Source organism: Melanotaenia boesemani, chromosome 9, assembly GCF_017639745.1.
Source record: "Melanotaenia boesemani isolate fMelBoe1 chromosome 9, fMelBoe1.pri, whole genome shotgun sequence".
Classification (NCBI taxonomy): domain Eukaryota; kingdom Metazoa; phylum Chordata; class Actinopteri; order Atheriniformes; family Melanotaeniidae; genus Melanotaenia; species Melanotaenia boesemani.
In genome coordinates, this window is record NC_055690.1 from 37,287,395 (window position 1) to 37,308,699 (window position 21,305).

The following is a 21,305-nucleotide window of genomic DNA, read 5'->3' on the forward strand; positions in this document are numbered from 1 at the left end:
GGTAGCTTATGTCCAGCGATGAGGTTGGAGGTAGTAATGTAGCATCGGAGCTCCGTTCCTTAGCTGTGGGGTCGTAAGGATCTAAGTTATTGATTGTTGACAGTTTGGCCAAAAACCGACCCTGGTCTCCTTGATAAGCTTGTCCCTGTACGGTGTCCTCTCATCATTCTTCTTTTTATCCATACTGGCGACTGAGGAAAAGCTTTTAAAACATACTACTAACTAAAATACTGCTCGTTGTGCTGCTTGTTTACATCCGAGATACAACCAGCATGGCGCGGGGGGGGGCGTCGGCTAGTTAAGTCCCGTGTCTGACACAAACCGATCGGTCTGTAGGACTTAGTAGTGACTTAAGATTATTCCTGTTGTGAACTGGAGCTGTATAAATGATGAATTGAAATCATCTAACTAAACTACCATCAGAATGTTTGTTTATCATAAAACTTATTCAAGCAGTGAATGATTCAACAAAATCTTTTTCTGATTTGAGTAGATGTTTGAAAACAGAAATACCAAAATAAAAAAAGTGTTTTTTGTTGTTGTTGTTGTTTTTATAAAAAAAATTTTAACAGTAAATTTTAAAATGATCAAAATTTGAATTTCTGTAAGGAATTTATCTTTCACATTCACTAAATATGTTTTATTAATATTACGCAATCAAATAATTTCTAAAAATATCCTTGTTGTGTGATTCTCTTTAGTTTGCAGATGTTCATGTTTCTTTCAGGTTAGAAAATGCTTTTTTTTTAAATAATCCCAACAAGCTAAACATTGATCTAATTTCAGATTAAATTAAGTAAATATCTTTAGGAATCTCAGGTTTTGATGAATAAAGAAATAACTGGTTAATTTCTGAATATTTATCGGTGTCATGAACATTTTCGGGTTATTTTAAAACCGGAAGTTCAGCTCTGTTGTTTTCCCGCCGACTTGATTCAACTTTAACTTTCTGACCACTGACAATATTTTTCAAAACAATTTTTTTTGTTTTTAAAAACCTATTGTGCTCATTTCATTCAGACTATTTTGGTTTTGGTCAGAAAATGTCATTAAACGATGATGTCAGCTTTTTTTTAACCGACGTGTTTGAAGAACAAACCGTTTGTATGCTGATGTGGCACTGCGAGCCCCGCCTATTCCTTATGTGACGTATTTCCGCCGAACTTCTTTCTTTTTCCGGCACACGACACGTAAACATGGCGCCCCCCGTCCCGCTGCTAGCAGGTGTGTGATTTCAGTCTCCATTAAATGCTGTTCTTGTTTACTTGTTTGCACAGACACGTCAGCGACCGGATGTGAAAGTAAAGTCAGACTCTGAACCGAACCGGCTCCGCTGTTCGGAGGAAGAAATATTAATCCAAACTCCGCGAGAAGTCATCGGCTTCCTGTTTATACTGACCGATACATTCATATTCTTTAGGGTTTACTGGAACAATAAATGTTCTGTATTAATTCGTCATAATTAACACTGACATGAACGCCTTCCCGGAGACAAATAATGTTAAATTTTATCCCGGTGTGTGTTTTCTGCTGTCAGTGGTTTAGGTGTTTTACCAAAATCCATGACCCATCAGATCAGTGACCACAGGGGGGCGATAGCGTCCATTCCCTCTGCATGTACAGGCGGTAGAATATCCTGCAAAACTTAATTTATTTCAGGAATTCAAATTAAAAATTTAAACTAATATATTATATCGACTCATTATATGCCAAGTGAGACGTTTTAAGTATTTGTTATAACTGAGATGATTATGGCTTCCAGCTCATCTTTGTTTTCATAGATCACAACTTCGGGGGGGGGGGGGGGGGGGGGGGGGGGGGGGGGGGGGGGGGGGGGGGGTACGGTTATGAAGGAGACCCCTGATGTGGATCTGGGTCCAGTTCTGAATCTGGTGTGGTACCATGTCCGTTGTGCTGTAAGGGGTGTGTTTGTGTTCCAGTTCGTGGCTCAGATGGAACCTCTCTGCTGTGTGGTCCTCCTCAGTGTGAGCAGCTGTCGGCCTTCCAGAGGTAAACAGAAGCATGTTTAACCGTAAACAAACAAACAAACAATAAACACGGAGGCGTTTTGTTCCAGGGACGCTCGGCCCGGCAGGTGTTTCATCTTCACCAGAGATGGAACGTTGTTCGCTTGGTGTAACGGACACAGGTATGTCTCACTCCTGTCTCCTAGCAACAGGCTGACAGGGTCCTGTCTCTCTGTCCTCCTGACTATCCTCCTGTCTCTTTCTGTCTGTCTGTCCTCCTGTCTCTCTCTGTCTGTCTGTCCTCCTGTCTGTCCTCCTGTCTCTCTCTGTCTGTCTGTCCTCCTGTCTGTCCTCCTGTCTCTCTCTGTCTGTCTGTCCTCCTGACTGTCTGTCTGTCTCTCTCCCTGTCCTCCAGTGTCTCTGTGGTGAAGTCTGTGGACAGCATAGTGGTGTCCACCTTTGATCTGCCAAAGACAGCTCTGCTGGAGTTTTCTCCTCTCAACAACATCCTGGTTACCTGGCAACCGTACACCAGTAAGACATGATGTGACAGGACAGAAGGGACATAGGGGGAAACTGGAGGACGCTGATGATGTGTCTTGTTGCAGAGACTCAAGACAGTCCTCAGGGTGAAGCCAACCTCCAGCTGTGGGACTTGTTGAGCGGCCGTCTGATCAAAGCTCTGTTCCAGAAGAAGGTGGACTCCTGGTGGGCCCAGAAGCTGCTGGTATCAGCTGATTATTGATGACTGATCAGTTGTAATGATTGTGATGTCTCCAGGTGTCCCAGCTGGTCTGAGGATGAGAAGATCTGCGTGAGGAGCGTTAACAACGAGCTGCATTTCTATGAGAACAACGACTTCAGTAAGAAACTGGATGTGCTGATTGTTTCATCGTATGTTTTTATGTTCTGAGCAGGACCTGTGGGTCAGTTATGTTGTCATGGCGACGTAAGTGCAGGTTCTATGTGTCAGGCTGAAAACGGCCTGAAATGTAGTCTCAGGGTCTTAAATCAGGACACAAGGGACAACCGATCTTACCAACACATTTGTTGTTAAATTCTATGTACGAACATTTTAACAAAAGTGTGTTTCGATTTGTTCGTATTTAAGAACAAACCCAGGATACCTAGAACTCTGAGGAACGTCTGACAGCCGACACAGAACGTTGTTTCTGCTGTTCTCTTCATTAAAACAGTCAGAGTTTTAAACGTTTGGTACCAAGCATGTTTCAAATCCAAATTCCAGAAGAAGTCGCAGTCGAGACGGATCTGATTCTGGTCTTCCTCTAACACCATCAATGAAAAGCACAGGACGCACACCAGGGGCTTCATTTCTAAAGCTGGCGTAGGAACAAAGCCGGCGTAGGAACAAAACCGGTGTATGCCAAATAAAGTCACCTTTTAGGATTTATAAAACCAAACGTGACGGGAAAATGTTCCTTCCTCCACGGCAGCTCTGACCAGGCGTATGTACAAAATCTAGAAAAACAGGAAGCAGCGACACCAACGGTCCAGAATAAAAGGAGGACGTGTGTGTGCACGCTTTAGTAAATCTGGAAGTTGAAGTTTGCTGCCGGCCCTGTAGTTTACGTTGCTACGCTCAGCTTGATAAATAAGGTCCCTGAACCGTTCCCTCAACCACAAGAACATCATCCATAAATGTCCAGGTCGCCTGGGATCCACCTGCTGACTGCGGTCTTTAATAATTAATATTTACTACAACCATGTCTTTTCGTTATAATAATTAGTTTTTATTAAGAATTCCGGGTTTTCCTGGTTAATAACACCTGTCAGCCTCACCTGGAGGACCCAGCAGATGCAGGACTCGCTCCGTAGGCGAACCACATCTTAAAACGATGCGGTCCAGGCTGCTGTCCAGGCTCAGGAACGATTCTTCATCCGTTTGTACATAAAGAGATTTTTCTATCATTTGTAGCTCACCGCGTGAGGATTTATGATCAAGTAAACACTTAAAAATGAGGAAAACCAGGCTTCAGTGCATCTTTGTTGTTCTTTTTTGTTTTCAGTCAGTTTGTCGTGTGTTTCCTCGCCTGCTCTCGTCTGTCTGCACACGGCCTGTAAGTCTCCACCTTTTAGGGGCCTTCTTGGGTGTTTACCTGCAAAGAAAAACCAGCCAGTCGTCCTTTCAACTTAGGAGACGTTGGCCTTCACCAGTCCAAGAGGAGCGTTACGAACTATTCTACACTCGAACATGTTCATGGATCTGACTCAGGTGCAGCTTAAGAACCAGTTTCAGAAGATTGGTGAGAAGATTTTGGTGAATGAGGCCCGATGTCCACATGAGACGAGCTACAGCTGGGATTGAAGACATCCCTACAGTAAAAAGAGGTTGACAGAGTCCCCCGTTGTCTCATGTCCTCTCTGTCTCCTCAGACTCCATTGCCAACAAGCTGCATGTGCAGAAAGTTTCAGACTTTTCTTTGTCTCCTGGAGGACAGCCCAGCAAGGTGAGGACGGCCCACAGGACGGTCCACTCGTCCAACTCTTCCAACCCGTCCATCGTGTCCAACCCCTCCTTCCTGTCCCCTCTAGGTTGCTGTCTATGTCCCAGGCAGTAAGGGAGCGCCGTCCTTCGTACGTCTTTACCAGTACCCGGTTTTTGGAGGTCCGACCGCCGCCCTCGCCAACAAGAGTTTCTTCAAGGCAGACCGGGTCAACATGCAGTGGAACCAGAAAGGTGAGTCCCAGTTCTGAGAGTCCACATTCTGGGTCCACAGTTCTAAAGTCCACGTTGTCCACTGTCCACATTGTTCCTTCCTCAGCGTCGGCGCTTCTGGTGACAGCGAGCACGGAGGTGGACAAAACTGGGGCGTCGTACTACGGCGAGCAGACGCTGCATTACCTGTCGGTGAGCGGCGAGACGGCGCTGGTCCAGCTTGGTAGGTGTGGACCCGATGCTGCAGGTGAGCCGCAACCGAGGCCGACTCTGAGTCTGTGTTTGTGGTTCTGATCCAGCCAAGAACGGTCCGATCTACGATGTGGCGTGGAGCCCGAGCTCGACGGAGTTCTGCGTGGTGTATGGCTTCATGCCGGCCAAGGCCACCGTCTTTAACCTGAAGTGTGACCCCGTGTTTGATTTCGGGACCGGACCCCGAAACGCCGCCTACTACAGGTGAGAGCACACCTGCTAACACACAGGAAGGTAAACCTCTGCATGTCTTAACAGGTTCAGTTTGGACTTTGTCCTGGTTTCAGTCCTCAGGGACACATCCTGGTCCTGGCTGGGTTCGGGAACCTGCGGGGTCAGATGGAGGTGTGGGATGTGAAGAAGTACAAACAGGTGAGGAAGAACGTCTCACTGTTAACACCTGCTAGCACCTGGTAGCATCCGTGGCTCCATTAGCAGGTGTTAGCACCTGTTAGCTTCTCTTCGTGTTTGCAGCTGGTAGCTACTGCTATCTCCTTCTGACATCTGGGAAGATGGCGAGTTGATCACACGGAAATCTTTAAGCCACGTTTGCTTTGTCCCAAAATACAACAAAAGTTCTTGAACTGAAATTTACACAAGGCAGCGTTTATATAAACCTTATAAAACTCAAGAAGAATCTAGACAGCAGTAATATTTCGATGAAAGCGCAACCTTCCGGCTGAATGGTGCAGCTCCTGCTCCAGTGTCTCCTTAGGAATAAAAGGGGGAACCCTGGCAATCGTAACCTGGCTGTGCGGCACTGCAAGCGGCGAAACCTGTAGAAACCTCCTTATCTTTAAAACACAGGGTTCGGCTACAGCCTGATCCGTCTACACCTGTGGAGACCGTTCTCCTGGCCGTAGAGGAACAGGTTGGTCATGCAAACCTAGTTTATGCCTCTAGGATGAATAAAGCTGTCGTGGTTTTTCTGAAGGAGGAGCAGCTTGTCTCTGAGCTAATAGCTAGCGGCGTCTCCCTCAGCAACGTTTACCTACAGGTCTCGCCTGGAGCGGGAGCTGCAGCATTTCGGAAAAATAGCAAGTGCTTTCTGCTCAATTGGTCTGAGCTGTAAGAGAAACTGAAACATGTTCAGTCTCTCAGGAGGCAGGTGTTTATGTTACTAAACTTTCCATCACAGTATCTTAAGCACGGTGACGGGCACTACAGGTCCTATGCCAGTACAGGAGCATGAAGTGTTTAGAGTGTGGAGATGTGGGACATAAGTGAGCTTTCTGCCCACATAAGTCAGCTGAAGAGTCAGCTGGGGACCGTGGGGAGTGTGTGGGGAGCAGGGGGAGCACGTGGGGAGGGGGAGTGTGTGGGGAGGAGGGGGAGTGTGTGGAGAGCAGGGGGAGTGTGTGGGGCAACCTGTGGAGGTTCCTGCAGACCCTGCTGTGTGTCAGGAGGGGAAGGGAGGTCCAGGAGAGGGGCGTGGCAGACAGGTGAGCGATGACAAGGATGATGAACAGACTGATTCTCTGAGGTTCCAGCTGAGGACAGGAGTGAGGCTGAGGGGAAGGTCAGGAGTCGAGAGCAGCTTCTGCTGAAGCAGCCTCTGTGTCTGATGCTGGAGAAAACGTGGATTATGTTACTGACTCTGACTCTACATCTGTTGCTGGTTCACAGTCTTCCAGTGGGGATCTTTATACTTTGGAGGAAATGAACGATTTCCTGGAGGAAACTTTTGGGAAGTGTGTGTGAGTGTGTGAGGACTTTCCTGATGGCAAGAAGTGTGTTAATAGCGTGAAGACTCTACTGAAGGTGGTTGGTGTGGACTTGTTGGCTGAAAAGAAACGGTTCCATCTGAGTAAACACACGACAAGCATTCGAAAACAGCTAAAAGCCAGTAAAGATCAAAGTGCTAAACGACTAAAACTCCCAAAGTAAAATCATGGTGCTTCACTGGGTGATCCTCCTTTTATTGGTTTCTACTCCTGTCATCTTTCTTTCTCTCCCCCGTATGCAGAAGGTGAGGGTGGGCTCCTTGAACATAAATGGAGGGAGGGATCATTGAAGGAGGGCGGTAGTTTCAGAAACAACCAGAAGGTCTTGGATGTGGTTTTCCTGCAGGAGCTCGTAGTGAAGCGGAGAATGAGGTAGACTGGGGTCTGTGGTGGAAGATCATGGAACAAACTTCTCTGCTGGAGTTGCTGTTCTTTTCTCTCCAGCTCTTAATGTTAACATCACTTCCACCACAGAGCTGGTCGCAGGCAGAGTTTTAGCAGAAATTCAGAAGATCTTCTGTTTTCCTAACGTATACGCTCCAAACCTGGGAGCTGATAGGCTTGTCATTTCTAACCAAGTCAGGACCTTTCTGAAGCAGTGTGATCAGAGTGTGTGGTGATGGGGAGGCTGGAACTGTACGTTTAATTGGTTCTGGACAGGAAGGGATTAGAACCTCATCTCCAGCCATCCACTGTTTATCTTTGCTGCTCTCAGAGCTGAGCCTGGTCCATGCCTGGAGGGTTAAAACCCACAGAAGAAGCAGTTCACCTGGGTCAGGGTGGTGAGGAGCGCAGCTGGGTTGGACAGCTTTTACTTAACAGTTTTAGAAACAGACTACTTACCAGCTTTATCTCTCCTGTAGGTTTGACTGACCATCATTTAGTCACCCTGGACTTCCAGGTGTCTCAGTCTACTAGGTGCAGCTCTTACTGGCATTTTAATATCAAGCTGCTACAGGACAGTTTCTTCTGCCAGAAGTTTCAGGACTTCTGGGGGATCTGGAGTTTCAGGACTTCTGGGGGATCTGGAGGGAAGAACTGGGATTTCCAGTCTCTCAGTCAGTGGTGGGAAGTGGGTAAAGCCCAGATCAGGGTCTTCTGTCAGCAGTACACTAGTCCCTCTACAGTTAGAATTAAAAAGGTCATTAGCGAGTTAGAAAAGGAAATTCAGGGTCTGGAAGACAGTATTTTAGTTTCAAACTTCACTGGCAGTGATGGCCTTCACCAGAAGAGGAAAGAGCTGAGTTCTTTCCTCCATGAAAGAGTTAAGTGAGCTCTGGTCAGATCCAGGTTCACCACAGCTAGAGACATGGACGCTCAGAATCAGAAAGGTTTTTTATTGCCATATGAGTGAACAGGTTCACATCATTAGGAAAATGCTGCGGTACTTGGTGCAGACATAAAAACAATATAAGTTATAAGTTTAAGCATGCAATAAATATAAAATAAAAATTTTAAAACAAAACACCTCCCACCTCCTTCTTCTTGGACCTGGAGACAACTGTCTCTCAGAGGAAGCAGACGACCTGTCTCCACCTCCCTGATGCCTGTCTGACCACGGACCGGGTGATGATGAGGCAGCATGCCGTGTTCTTCTACAGCACCTCTACGGTCAGGAGGGCTGTGATAGCGACTGTGTGGATGAACTGCTGGAGGCGCTTCCTCAGCTGAGCTCTGCAGACTCTTCTGGAGGTCCTCATCTCTCTTGAGGAGCTGACTCCTGCTGCTGGCCAGATGACTTCAGGCCGGGCTCCAGGGCTGGACGGACTACCTGCTGACTTTTAGAGCTTTTGGAGCTTCCTGGGAACGGCCTTGTGGGAGGTGCTAAAGGAATGTTCTTCTGCCCTTTTCCAGCCGTCACGCTGTTCTTTCACTGCTACCTAAAAAAGATTTGACTTTACTTAGAAACTGGAGACCTGTTGCTTTGCTGTGTACAGACTATAAACTTTTATTCAAAGTTCTTGCTAACAGATTGAAGCACATTTTGGGATCGATCATTTACAGGAACCAGTCATATGGAATACCGGACAGATCAGTTATGGACAATCTTTTTCTGATGAGGGACTTGTTGGACGTTTGTAAACTGTTTGGTTTGGATGTAGGTTTTATTTCTCTGGATCAGGAGAAGACCTTCGATCGAGTTGATCATGGTTTTCTTTTTTCTGCTTTAAGAGCATTTGGTTTTGGGGATGGTTTTGTTTCCTTACTGACTTTGATGTATAAAGATGTTTTTGTTTGATTAAAGTGGGTGGGGGGGCTGAGCTGTCCAGTCAAGGTTCAGAGAGGGATCAGACAGGGATGTCCGCTGTCTGGACAACTGTACACCATCGCTATTGAGCCACTTCTACATCGTTTACGCTCCCAGTTATCAGGTCTTTTGTTGCTGGGACTGTCTCACCGCCCTTCTCTGGTTGTTTCTGCTTATGCTGACGACATCACGGTGTTGGTCAGGAATCAGAGGGATGTGGATTGTCTTAAGAGCAGTCTGGACACCTATGCTCAGGCTTCTTCAGCTAAGGTCAACTGGAGCAAGAGTGAGGCTGTACTGGTTGGACAGTGGGCTGGCAATCCCATTCCTATGCTACCTGAACGCCTTGGTTGGGGGAACCAGGGGTTGAAGGTTTTGGGTGTTTATTTGGGGAGTGAGGGTTTTCAGAAAAAGAATTGGGAGGGTGTCATGGAGAGAGTGTGTTCTAGGTTGGCCAACTGGAAGTGGTTGCTGCCTCAGCTGTCCTACAGGGGTAGGGTTCTAGTGGCTAATAATTTGGTGTCCTCGACCCTCTGGCACAGATTGATCATGCTGCCACCACCAGAAGGCCTGCTTGAGGATGTACAGAGAACACTTTTTGCTATTAGCATCTGTTAGCATTGTTAGCATCATTAGCACTTTGCACTGGCATTTGAACAAAACTGAGCTTGACATTCGCGTGTTTTATTATTTAATTTTATTCTAGTTTTTAATTCTAGTTTTGTTGTTTTTATTATTTTATAGATTTTATCTTTTAATCAATTTTTATTTCTGTTTTTATTTTTATTGGTTTTTATTGTTTTATTGTGTAGTGTTTATTTTACCTGTGGAGTGTTTTTGTTCTGTTGGTCAGCACTTTGGGCAACTGCTGTTGCAGAAAATGTGCTATATAAATAAACTTGAACTTGAACTAGCGTCTATCTGCAGCCAGACACCAGAGGACACACCTAATGACGAAGGTGAAATAATGTTTTAGATGATGATTTGAAGGAAACGTGGTGTCTCTAAGTGAAGACACGTCTATCTTCTGGTCTCCAATGACCAGCTGCATGTTGTCCACATGTTTTACCCTGATGTTCTCCATCTGTTCCAGTCTCTTCATCACTCTTCTCCTCCCCCTCAGGTGTCCAAACCTGAGGCTCCAGACGCCACACATTTCTCCTGGTGTCCTGATGGCGAGCACATTGTCACGGCGACCTGCTCTCCTCGGCTCCGGGTCAGCAACGGCTACAAGATCTGGCACTACACCGGTTCAGTTCTGCACAAAGCTGACGTTGTGGCCGGCTCAGAGCTCTGGGAGGTCCGATGGCAGTCCTTCCCCAATGGCAGCTTCCCTGAGGGGCCTGTCAAGTACCAGGCAGCGCCCAGCAACCTGGGGAGCACGCAGGCTCCACCCACACAGGCGTACCGCCCACCTGCACTGAGACACCTGCCGGCCACGCCCAGCTCCAAACTGGTGAGGAAGCAGCTAAGGACCAGGTGGTTTCTGATGAGCCAGGTTTATGATGGTTTCTAGAAGAAGAACCTGCTGAGGCTGCGGTTGTCATGGTGATTCCCACCTTTTTCAGGCTGCAGTAATCTGATATGATGAAGGATGGAAAAAACAGAGTAGAAACTGTATTAAAGTTGTCTAATTCAGAGTGAGACGTGAACATGTCCCAGAGATTATGGCTGCAGGATGAGATGCTACCCATCACGTCTTCGTGGATGGTCAGAAGTCTGTACAGGGTTTCTGTTTTCATCTTTGTCTTGAGTCTTCATTGTTTCTAAGCTTACTGCTCACAGATCTGAGACCTTGTGCTTTCTTGACTGTCCTTTAGCATGAGGACGAGCCTCCTCAGGACCTTCGTCCTGGACTCTTGGGGGAAAAGAGTCTCTCCAAATCTGCTCTGAAGAACCAGAAGAAACGAGAAGCAAAGAAAGCAGCCAGACAGGTAAATAACTGGGAAATTTAAATATATAACCTTGAAAACCTTCTTTTGATGGGTGATTTAAATCTTGACTGGTTCACTGCCTCGTCTGATAATCTTAAAGCTTTTTGTGACTCACTAAATTTAACTCAATTGATCAATGCCTCAACTCGGCTCAATATTAAAAACCCATCAAAATCTTCCTTACTTGACCTTATCTTAACAAATGCTCTCCATAAGTACACGGATACAGGTGTATTTGCGAATGACCTGAGTGATCATTGTACCATTGCAGCTATAAGAAATTCTAAGCTTCCAAGGTCTAAACCCAATATTATATGTAAAAGAGATGTCAAAAACTTTTGCATCTTGGCTTTTATGCACGACATAGCTGCCTTTGAGTGGAGTAGAGTTTCTCTTTTTGACGATGTAGAGTCGGCTCTGAAATACTTTTATGACGAATTCCAACGAATAGTCAATAAACATGCTCCTTTTAGAAAATTTAGGGTGAAGGGACGAAATAACCCATGGTTTTCCTCTGAAATTGGAAACTTCCTCAAAGAGAGAGACATTGCTTGGGCCAGGGCCCGGAAAACAAAGTTGGAAGTAGACTGGCTCAGCTTTCACCAGCTTAGAAATAAACGTACTTCGCTTATTAAACGTGCTAAGTCTGATTTTTATCTGAATGAATCCATAAGGAATATAAATGACCCTAAAAAGTTTTGGAAAGTCATAAAATCTTCTATAAATCATGTGACAACTAATGACTTGCCAAGTTTTTTAATTACTCAGTCAGGTACACTGACCGACAAGACAGCTATTCTTAATTGTTTTAATGATCATTTTATTTCTGCGGGGTCTTTGTTCGAGTCACTACATCCTGAATTGAAAAATACTGGTCTACCCAATGTAAATACACCCGTGACTCCACATGCAGTGAGTGGTCCCATCACTCGTCCTTTCGAGTTCATGTCTATATCTGCCTCTGAGGTAAAAAATGCACTAAAGAGGCTGGACACAAATAAAGCAGCGGGGCCTGATAAAATTGAATCCCTTTACTTAAAGTTGGCTGCTGATTTTATTGCTGAGCCTCTCTCACATATTTTTAACCTGAGTCTTGTGAGCAATAAAATTCCGAAAATTTGGAAGTCAGCCTTCGTTCTCCCCCTGCTGAAAGGGGGCGAACCTACAAATGTAAACAACTACAGACCTATATCCAAATTATGTATTTTAGCCAAATTGTTTGAGAGGATAATCAGTGACCAGTTAAAAGAATTTTTAGAATCGCATAATATTTTATCTCCACTCCAATCTGGTTTTAGAAAACAGCACAGCACTGTTACAGCTACTCTGAAGGTCCTAAATGACTTAACTGAGGCTCTGGACAGCAAAAAATATTGTATAGCTCTTTTTATTGATTTATCAAAAGCATTTGATACAGTCGACCACATATTGTTGGTACAAGCACTACATCACACTGGCTTATCTACACATGCAGCTGCCTGGTTTGCCAACTACCTATCAAATAGAACACAATGTGTTCAGGTGGCGGGAACCACCTCTTCTTTTCTGGACATTACCAAAGGGGTACCTCAAGGCTCAGTGCTGGGACCCATTTTATTTTCAATCTATATAAACAATCTCTGTAATAACTTATCAAATGCAATGTACCATTTTTATGCAGACGATACCCTTATTTATTGCTGTTCTACCTCTCTCACTCAGGCTTTTGAGTTTTTACAATCTGCTTTTAACATTGTCCAGTCTCGTTTACATGATCTTAAATTGGTTTTAAATACAGACAAAACCAAGCTCATGGTCTTCCATCATTCAAAGATGCTACCGCAGAATATTCCAAATATCACAACATCAAATGGAAAACCTATAGAGCAGGTCTCTCATTATAAGTACTTGGGTTTTATCATAGATCAACAGCTCTCTTTTAAAACTCATATAAATAATCTGGTCTCTAAACTTAGGGCGAAGCTTGGTTTCCTTTTCAGAAATAGAACCTGCTTCTCTCTCAGGGTCAGAAAGAAATTAGTGACAGCGACCTTCTTGCCCATTCTCGACTATGGGGACATGCTTTATTTGAATGCTTCGTCCAAATGTCTCCAGTCCTTGGACACTGTATTTCATGTGGCACTGAGATTTGTCACAGGCTGCAGTTATCTCACCCATCACTGTGAACTATATGCAAAATCAACCTTGCCTTCTCTGAGTGCCCGTAGGTATGCACACTGGCTGACCCTAATTTATAAGGCTCTCTTAAGCTTGAGTCCTTATTTGTGCACTTTACTGCAGAAAACAAGCAGCTGCTATGCTTTGCGATCTTGTTCTACACTTGTTTTATCTGTTCCACGTGTAAGGTCTGAATTTGGAAAAAGAGCATTTAGCTTTGCTGCCCCCACAGCATGAAACACTCTACAGTCCAAACTGAAACTTCTTGAAATTATTCCTCTTGGAGCTTTCCTCTCTATATTAAAGGACAGACAGAGTGAGACTATTGGACAGTGCCTGTGTTATAAATCTTAATTCGCTGTCTGTTGTTGAATTGCTTGGATAGTACACGCACTCTATATTGAAAATGCTGTTGCTTTGGTGATATTGTATGTTTTAATTTTGTTTTGTTTTTGTTTTGGTTCTCATACTGTTTTGTTTGTCTGTTTATGACGTGCTGCAGACCTCTTGGCCAGGTCACCCTTGTGAAAGAGATCATGATCTCAGTGGGTTTTTTATCTGGTTAAATAAAGGTTGAAAAAAAGAGTTGTGTTTTACTGTATATATAATGGTCACCATGATCTGGCACTAACTGTAACACAGAGCTGCTGTTACAGCCGCTCACGTTAGGATTTTCTGACAAAGTAAAACTAAGACATGACATCATGACGGTGCTGAAGACAGGCTGTAATATTAATAAAGTTTTCCGTGCTGCAGTGAATAAAGCTCCTCCCTCCTACATCCACATCTCTCCACCTAAAATAAGCCTCAACCTGCAGCTGACGGAGTGATGGACGCTCGTTCAGTACGCTCAGATATTTTATACACTGACGTTATTTCTACAGTTACTGGCTACTTAGCTAATGCTATGCTAGGTCGGGATAACAGCGATGTTATTGCTAACAGACGGGTGTTTTGACTGGCCGGTTTCTAGGAATAATGTAACCACACGGTATGTGTGAACTGCCGACATCTACTGGTTCTTGGCTACAAACCAACGTTGCAGTGTTCTAACATTTTACATGCACATCCTGTTCCGGTGCATCACACTTCAAAATAAGAGTTCCGCTTACACCAGTTAGCCAAAACATTACAACGGGGAGCACCTTAAGCTAATTTAGCACAATTTCAGCAAAGTAGCGTAAATAAAAAGCTGACTGACACAACGAAGCATGCGTCACTCGTCATTACACATGATATACAGAGTTAAACTGAAACTGGAGACATGCTGAGTCATTAATTTCACAACAATATTATAAACTTACTTGTCGGCAAGCTCCACTCAGCCCACTGCTGTAATGTAACCTGGCTAGCTACTTGCTGCCTCTGTTGAAAAGGGGATGATGGTGGGACTGAATGGAGTCAGAGCTCCATCTAGTAGACAAACGCCGCAAGGACCCCATTCTGCAGCATTTACTGTTTTATGAGAAAGTAATCATAAATTTGCGTATTTCGGCAAAACGGACGATATTTGAAAAGGGCTAATATCGGTCGATTTAATCGTCCAGCCAATTAATCGGTCAGGTCCTAGTGATGATGATGATTATAGGGGTGATGATGATAGTCATCACCATCACCCCTACTATCATCATGATGAAGATGATGATACTGGTGATGACGATGATGGTGATAGTGATGTTGATTATAGTAGTAACGGTGAGGGATGATGATGGTGATACTGGTGAAGATGATGATGTGATAATTGTAATGGTGATGGTGACAGTGATGATGATGATAGTGGTGATGATGATGGCGGTGATGATGAAGATAGTGGCAGTGATTAATAATAATGATGATGTGATGGTTGTAACGGTGATGATGATTGTGGTCGTGATGGTAATGGCGGTTAATGATGATGATGGTGATGATTGTGATTGAAGATTGTTTATTTGTCGTGTGCAGTTTCGACACAGTCAACGATGCAATGAAACGATTGGATGAGAGGAACCGTTTGACTCTTAGAAATAACCAAGTACTAACAGCATGCAATAATAGTACTTGTTAAAAGAGAAATAAATACAAGAGAAATAAGTAAACAATATAGTAAGAAGTATAATAAAATATATTAATGTATAAGATACAAAGGTGCGGGTAGGATTAAAGATAAGGTGTAAGTATTGCACATAGTGTGGCTGCACAGTAACAGGTAGCAAGTAGTTTAGTGCAGTATTATTGAGAGTTCAGTAGTCTGACAGCTTGGGGGTAGTAACTGTCTTTGAGTCTTTTAGTTTGTGCCGGCAGGCTCCTGTATCGTCTACCAGCGGGTAGCAGACAGAAATATCCTCTTTCTGGATGAGTGTGGTCCTCAGTGATGCTGCATGCCTTACGCACACACCTGCTGTGGTAAATGTGATGATCTGTTTACTGCAGGAGGCCAAACCTGAACCGTCATCTGAACCTGTGCCCATCGGCAGCAGCCAATCAGAAGCAAGCAGCGGGGACCCAGAGATGGACAAGAAGATCAAAAACTTAAAGAAGGTGATCAGGACCGGATCAGCTCTGATGGGCAAGGGTCTGGGCCGTGGTCTGGGACCAGAAATGGGTCAGTGATGCTTTTGTGTGTTTCAGAAACTGAAGGCCATTGAGGAGCTGAAGGAGCAGCAGGAGTCTGGAAAAGTTCTACAGAAGAACCAGGTTAGGATTTTCCTCCATTCAGACATTTATTGACAAGTGGGAGGAGTTTAAACGTCCTCTGTCTTTCCTGAAGGACATGTCTCTGTAAACTTGTATCTTTGACTTTATGCCCAGTTTTTCTGGAGGTTCTCTCTGCTGGTAGAGATGCATCCAGCTGTTCTGCCCTGCCTCCTTTAGGAAGATCAGGCCATAATCTGGTCCTTCTCACCTCCACCTATAAGCCCATCGTACCAGACTAGTAAAACCATTCTAGTAAAACCTGGTCTATTGAAGCTGAAGCTGATCTGAGAGCTGCTTTGAGGCCACAGACTGGAATGTCCTCTGTGAACCACATGGAGACATCAATGCCATGACTGAGTGTGAGACAGATTATATAAGTATCTGCGTGGACAGCATCGTCCCAACAAGAACAGTGAGATGCTTCCCCAGTAACAAACCCTGGATCACCAGAGAACTGAAAAGCTGCTTAACATCAAAAAGAAAGCCTGCAGGGATGGAGACAGGGAGTCATTTAAGACAACTTAAAACAAAGATAAAGTGGGAGGAGGACTACAGGAAAATGTTAGGAAGCAGCAGAACAACGTGAGTGATGTGTGGTCAAAAATGGAAAAATCACTAGCTTCAAGTTAAAGGGGGATCAGACTGATAGAGGTCTGGACAGAGCTAAAAAGCTGACCATGTTCTTCAGTAGATTCAGTTCACCTCCTCCAGCCCAACAGACCACACCCCCTTATTAAGCCCACAGCTTTTGGGGTTACGGTGTGGGTTTGTGGTTTGGGTTTATGGTTGGGGTTTGGGGTTATGGTTTGGGTTTGGGTTTGGGGTTTGGGTTTGGGGTTACGGTTTGGGTTTGGATTTATGGTTTGGGTTTGGGGTTACGGTTTGGGTTTGGATTTATGGTTTGGGTTTCTGGTTTGGGTTTGGGTTTATGGTTGGGGTTAGGGTTTATGGTCGGGGTTAGGGTTTATGGTTGGGGTTTGGGGTTAGGGTTTGGGTTGGGGGGGTTAGGGGTTATTGCTTGGGTCAGGGTTAGGGGTTAGGGGGGTTAGGGGCTAAAGCTGGGGTTATGGTTTGGGGCTAGGGGTGGGGTTTAGGGGTTAGGGGTTAGGGGGGGCTAAAATTAGGGTTAGGGGGTTAGGGTTGGGGTCTGGTCGCCTGAGGCGCTGAAACCTCAGGAGAAATAATTATGTTTGTTTCTGTAGTTGGAAAAGATCCAGAAGGAGGAGCAGCTGCTGAAGGAGCTGCAGGAGCTGCAGGTGGGACAGTAGGAGGGGCTACAGAGACCACACCCCCAATCCCACAAGGCATCACTCTAAAGGGGTGGTGTGTATGTGTGTGTGACTGGACTGATGAGGGCGGGGCTGATTGGACCGTTATTTTTCTGCTTTCATCCCATCGTTCCTTCTTCTCCTGAAGCCGTCTGGAGGAATTCTGGGAGATGTAGACAACAAGTGAAGAAGCGCACAGAAGAAGAAGAAGGAGGGTCCTTTAAAGGGACAGTAGCATTCTGAGGTCTACATGAGGCGAGACTGTTTCTTTAATACGGTGGAAATGTTAGCGTGCATCACTGAAGCCTGATGGACAATAAAAACCTATGAAAACCTCAATCAGCTGATGTCTTCTAGTCTGAATAAACAACTGTTTACACAAACAAAACAGCAAAAACAAAAAAAGAAACAACCAAACAAACCAGTTAATGTCCAGAATTCATTTAAACAGAGAAAAACTAAGTTTATTAAGTTTCTGACAGAAAATCAGTCTGTTTACTAAACTTTTTTTTAGTTTCATGTCATCTTCCAGATCCAGCAGGTAAAACCGTTTTATTCAACATCTGAGGGGTATTGCACGAAACCAAGATAAGGGATTAAGCCGGGATATGTTGGTTATCCTGGCTGAATTTAGCCCTAAGTCGGTTGCATGAAAGCAGCTCAAACTAAACCCGGCCAAGTTACTGTGGTGATTTATCCGCTGCAGCTAGCCTGCTCCAGACCAGGCTAACTGCTCAGGCTAAGATTAATCCTAGCGACTACCTGCATGTCCAACGTCAATTCTGTGAGGAGTTAATGTGTTTTACAGCATGTCCATGGTCTTCCTAAGTATGGCGTCATTTTAATCATCCAGTATTAAAATATTACATATACAGTCACTGTACATTTAATCCAAATCTGTTCGTAATCGCAACAGCCTTTTTATATGGATTCGAGTTGCAGTAGGGGAGACCGGGGATGGTTGTAACACTTTTTGCTGCAACACCTGTAACTCATTGAATTTTTGAGCTACAGTTGTCAAACTTTTATATGAAATACCCACATTTCTTCACTAAAAAATGCACCAATTCAAAAATCTGCAAGAATATCACAGACGTTGTAAGTTAATGTCAAATACGTGGTCGTCCTTTGTTACAACCTACCCCTCTACCTGTATGGTTGTAACAACTGGACAAAAGAAGCCTAAACAGATGCCACGCCGTATAAAATGCTTCAAAAATGGATTTATTTAAAAGAAAAAAAAGATCCCAAACAAAATCTTTCTCTTTAACTGACTACAGCTCAAACGTTCAATGTTTAACTCAGAAGTGTGTGAATTTGTGTGTGAATAAGCCTACTTGAACAAACCTTTAATAACAGTACTATGGCTGCTTAATAATAACTCTGCACTTGTGTAAAAAGATTCAGGTGTGATATTGAGCTTACATACTATTTGCAAATAAAAAACAAAGAAAAAAAAAACAGGGCTAGTTTGTACATATTTTGTTTGCATATGTTCTTAATCTGAATCACAATATTGACAAATGAAAGTTGGTAACCCTGGAGTACGAGCTTGGTGGCCCCATAGACTACATTAGGTACATTTTACCCAAACTTCCTTTGGCCTGGAGCTGCAAGATGGCTCCATGTAGATAATACAAATATTCCCATCATCCAAGGTCTCAGAATCTTCAGCATGGCCTTTCAGCGTTTTTCATGTGTGTATTTATTTATTTATTGGTGGGGGTGGTGCTGCTGCTGCTTCTTCTTCTGCTTTTCTTTATTCTATTGTAGCTTACTCTGGGAAGATGACTGGATCGCTGGTCTCTCAGCTTCTGCAGTGATTTGCAGGATCTGCTCAGTGTTACATGACAGATTCCTGTAACTGATCTGAATGACTTTCCCTTCTTTGAGACCTCATCAGATGCTTTTTTTTTATAAAAAAAAAAGCTGGCACACATCTCTCTTTCTTTTTTCCATCGCCTAGATATGCTTTAAAAATAATAAAATAAAAAAAACAACTGAATTTTATGAATGGGGATGGTTGTAACACTGCTAACATACATGTTACAACCCACCCTGTCAGCCAATGTTTAGGTAGCTGTGTTAGCAGAGTGATTTGAAATTAGGGGGGAATGCATCACATTTTGCCTAAAAGACAACTTTTTCATTTACTGTAAGTCATATGGTTTTATTTTAAGTTACATAAGTACTAAACTAAATTAAGTGTTGGTAATAAAAATAACTTTCTTATCCCAAAATCAGTTTTTATTCAATAAAATCAGCATGCATGTGTTTTCAGCCTTGTTCACTGGCATGTGAGATTGAGAAGGAAGTGGGCAAACGCTGGAATGATCGTCTGACTCCTGTCTCATTCTTGATTGGTGAAAATAGTGGCGTTCCAACTCTCCCCATGTTACAACCATCCCCGGTCTCAAGTGTTATATTGCTATGCTAATGAAGACTGCTCGTCAAGTTGCTGTCAGAGGTTTTATAAATATGTGTTTTATTGCATTAATTGAGATTACAAAACACAGCGGATGAGGTTACAAAGGTGTATTCAAAGAAATCCGTGACGAGGGCAATGTAGAATATTCAGGTCCAACTCCCCTTCACCTGTTCCCTCTTCATAATGGCTTGCCCTTTATCGGAGGATGTGCCGGACGAGGAAGCCCGCATCCTCAGAAGAGCATTCAGACGTGAACGAGTCTTCAGGGACAGCTCACATCCCCTGGCCTTTGGAGATGACTATCTCATTGAGAGATACAGATTTTCCGTTACTGGATTTCCAGGTCCAGTTTTCTGAGTGTCCGGCGTTTAATCTCAAGATCCAGCTCCATTCCTTGGAGCTTGCTCTTTTTGAGTCAGCTTTTAACATCTGCCAGCTCTCTCTCTCTCTCCAGGTGCCCTGAATAAATCGTTCTGACAGTTTGTGAGGTCTGTAAAGGAAATGTCAGTTAGCACAGCAGGATTTGTGCATAACGTAGATTTACTTTAGCCAATACTCACAATGTTACCAGGCCGCTTAGGAGACTGTGCAGCATCCAGGTCCTGCTACACATTTTCTATTAGCACCACATCACTGACTTCATATCCTTCATGAAATAAATAAGCAGGCCAATCCCATAAAACTGACATGCCTCAAGCCTTCTGGACTCCACTGACACAGTCTCCTCATCTGCAGATGTGCATTCTGCAGCTGCAGATGTGCCTTCCCCCTGCCGTATACATGCAGCGAGAGGACTCGGATTAAGATTTCACAGAACATACCAAGCCTGTGATTTGGAGACACTGTACTAACCGGATCATCTTCTGGTGGCTCCAAAAGTGTAATTGTGTTCCCAGACACTGCAAGGTTATCCAAAGTCAGACACTATATTATATGTGATTGTGTTCCATGTGCAGTAGAATTGCAGTACTTTGTGTACCTTGTATGAAGCGGACAGTTTCTGTGGCTGGGACAGAGTCAGTTATTGTCCCTCCCTGGATCCCCTCCATCACTGGCCTCCCTTTATTTAAATGGAGGCCAGTTCCTCTGCTGGAGTCACATCCTGGCTTGGTGGGCCGCCCCCTCTGCCAGTTTATAGGCCTTTTTTTAACTGCTACAATCATACAGACATTGAACATGTCAGCAGACACCTCATCTATTCACCTCATTTGTTCACGGTTATCTACTTTGGAGTCACTTACCAGCCTGCAAAATGTTCTTATATTTAATTTTTTCTTGCTGCCAGGTCCTTTTATGGCCAGACAGGTTTGTCCTTTATGAAGGACAGAAAGATAAAATAGATAAAAACGTTACATGAGGAAAATAGATTAAATGACACATTGTGGATAATTGTTTGCACCTAATCATACTCTACATTTCCTGAGTAACATGCACCTGCTTGTCACTCTTAAAGTATACAACAGTTAGTGGATTTGAAAAGTAACTCCTTTAATTGTAGCCTAATTATGACAGTTCCAGTGGAGCACTGTTTATTAATTGTACAGTTTTTGACTACTTACGCATTGAGCCGGTCGGATATTGTCTGCCAGGCTCTCTCGCGTTCTTTACTTATGGCATTGGTATTGCCTTTTTTCCTTATAATATCCTTAACTTCGTCAGAGAACTCCGTCAGGAGCTGTAGTTCAGCGGCCGTGACATAGGACGCGCGACTTTTATCCATTTCCCCATCGGTGATTCTGTGAGCGATCGCGAGGTCTGCTTCAGTATGCCGTGCACACGCACTTATCCCAACTATCTTCACCTGGCTTAACCTAGCCGCACCTTCTCATCCTGACTCAGCAAACGTGCAACCAATTAAGCCAGGATAGGCCGCGCAAGCTAGGTCAAGCTGGGCTTGTTTAATTATCCTAGATTTCTTTATTCTGGTTTCGTGCAATACCCCTCTGGTTGCAGGTCCATGCTGACGGTCACCTGCAG

General features: G+C 44.2%; 1 protein-coding gene across 1 annotated transcript; it reads left to right on the top strand.

The window, feature by feature from the left end:
- The first annotated feature begins 1,132 nt into the window (after nucleotides 1–1,132).
- eif2a (eukaryotic translation initiation factor 2A) lies at nucleotides 1,133–17,239 on the top strand. The gene is made up of 16 exons (XM_041994252.1): nucleotides 1,133–1,224; nucleotides 1,941–2,010; nucleotides 2,078–2,149; nucleotides 2,383–2,501; nucleotides 2,576–2,675; nucleotides 2,748–2,830; nucleotides 4,362–4,435; nucleotides 4,521–4,665; nucleotides 4,751–4,867; nucleotides 4,944–5,100; nucleotides 5,184–5,268; nucleotides 9,992–10,324; nucleotides 10,689–10,802; nucleotides 15,369–15,476; nucleotides 15,567–15,632; nucleotides 16,835–17,239. Exons 1-16 carry the CDS (start codon nucleotides 1,197–1,199, stop codon nucleotides 16,898–16,900), a joined length of 1,737 nt encoding a protein of 578 aa, XP_041850186.1. The 5' UTR covers nucleotides 1,133–1,196; the 3' UTR covers nucleotides 16,901–17,239.
- The last annotated feature ends 4,066 nt before the right edge of the window (nucleotides 17,240–21,305 follow it).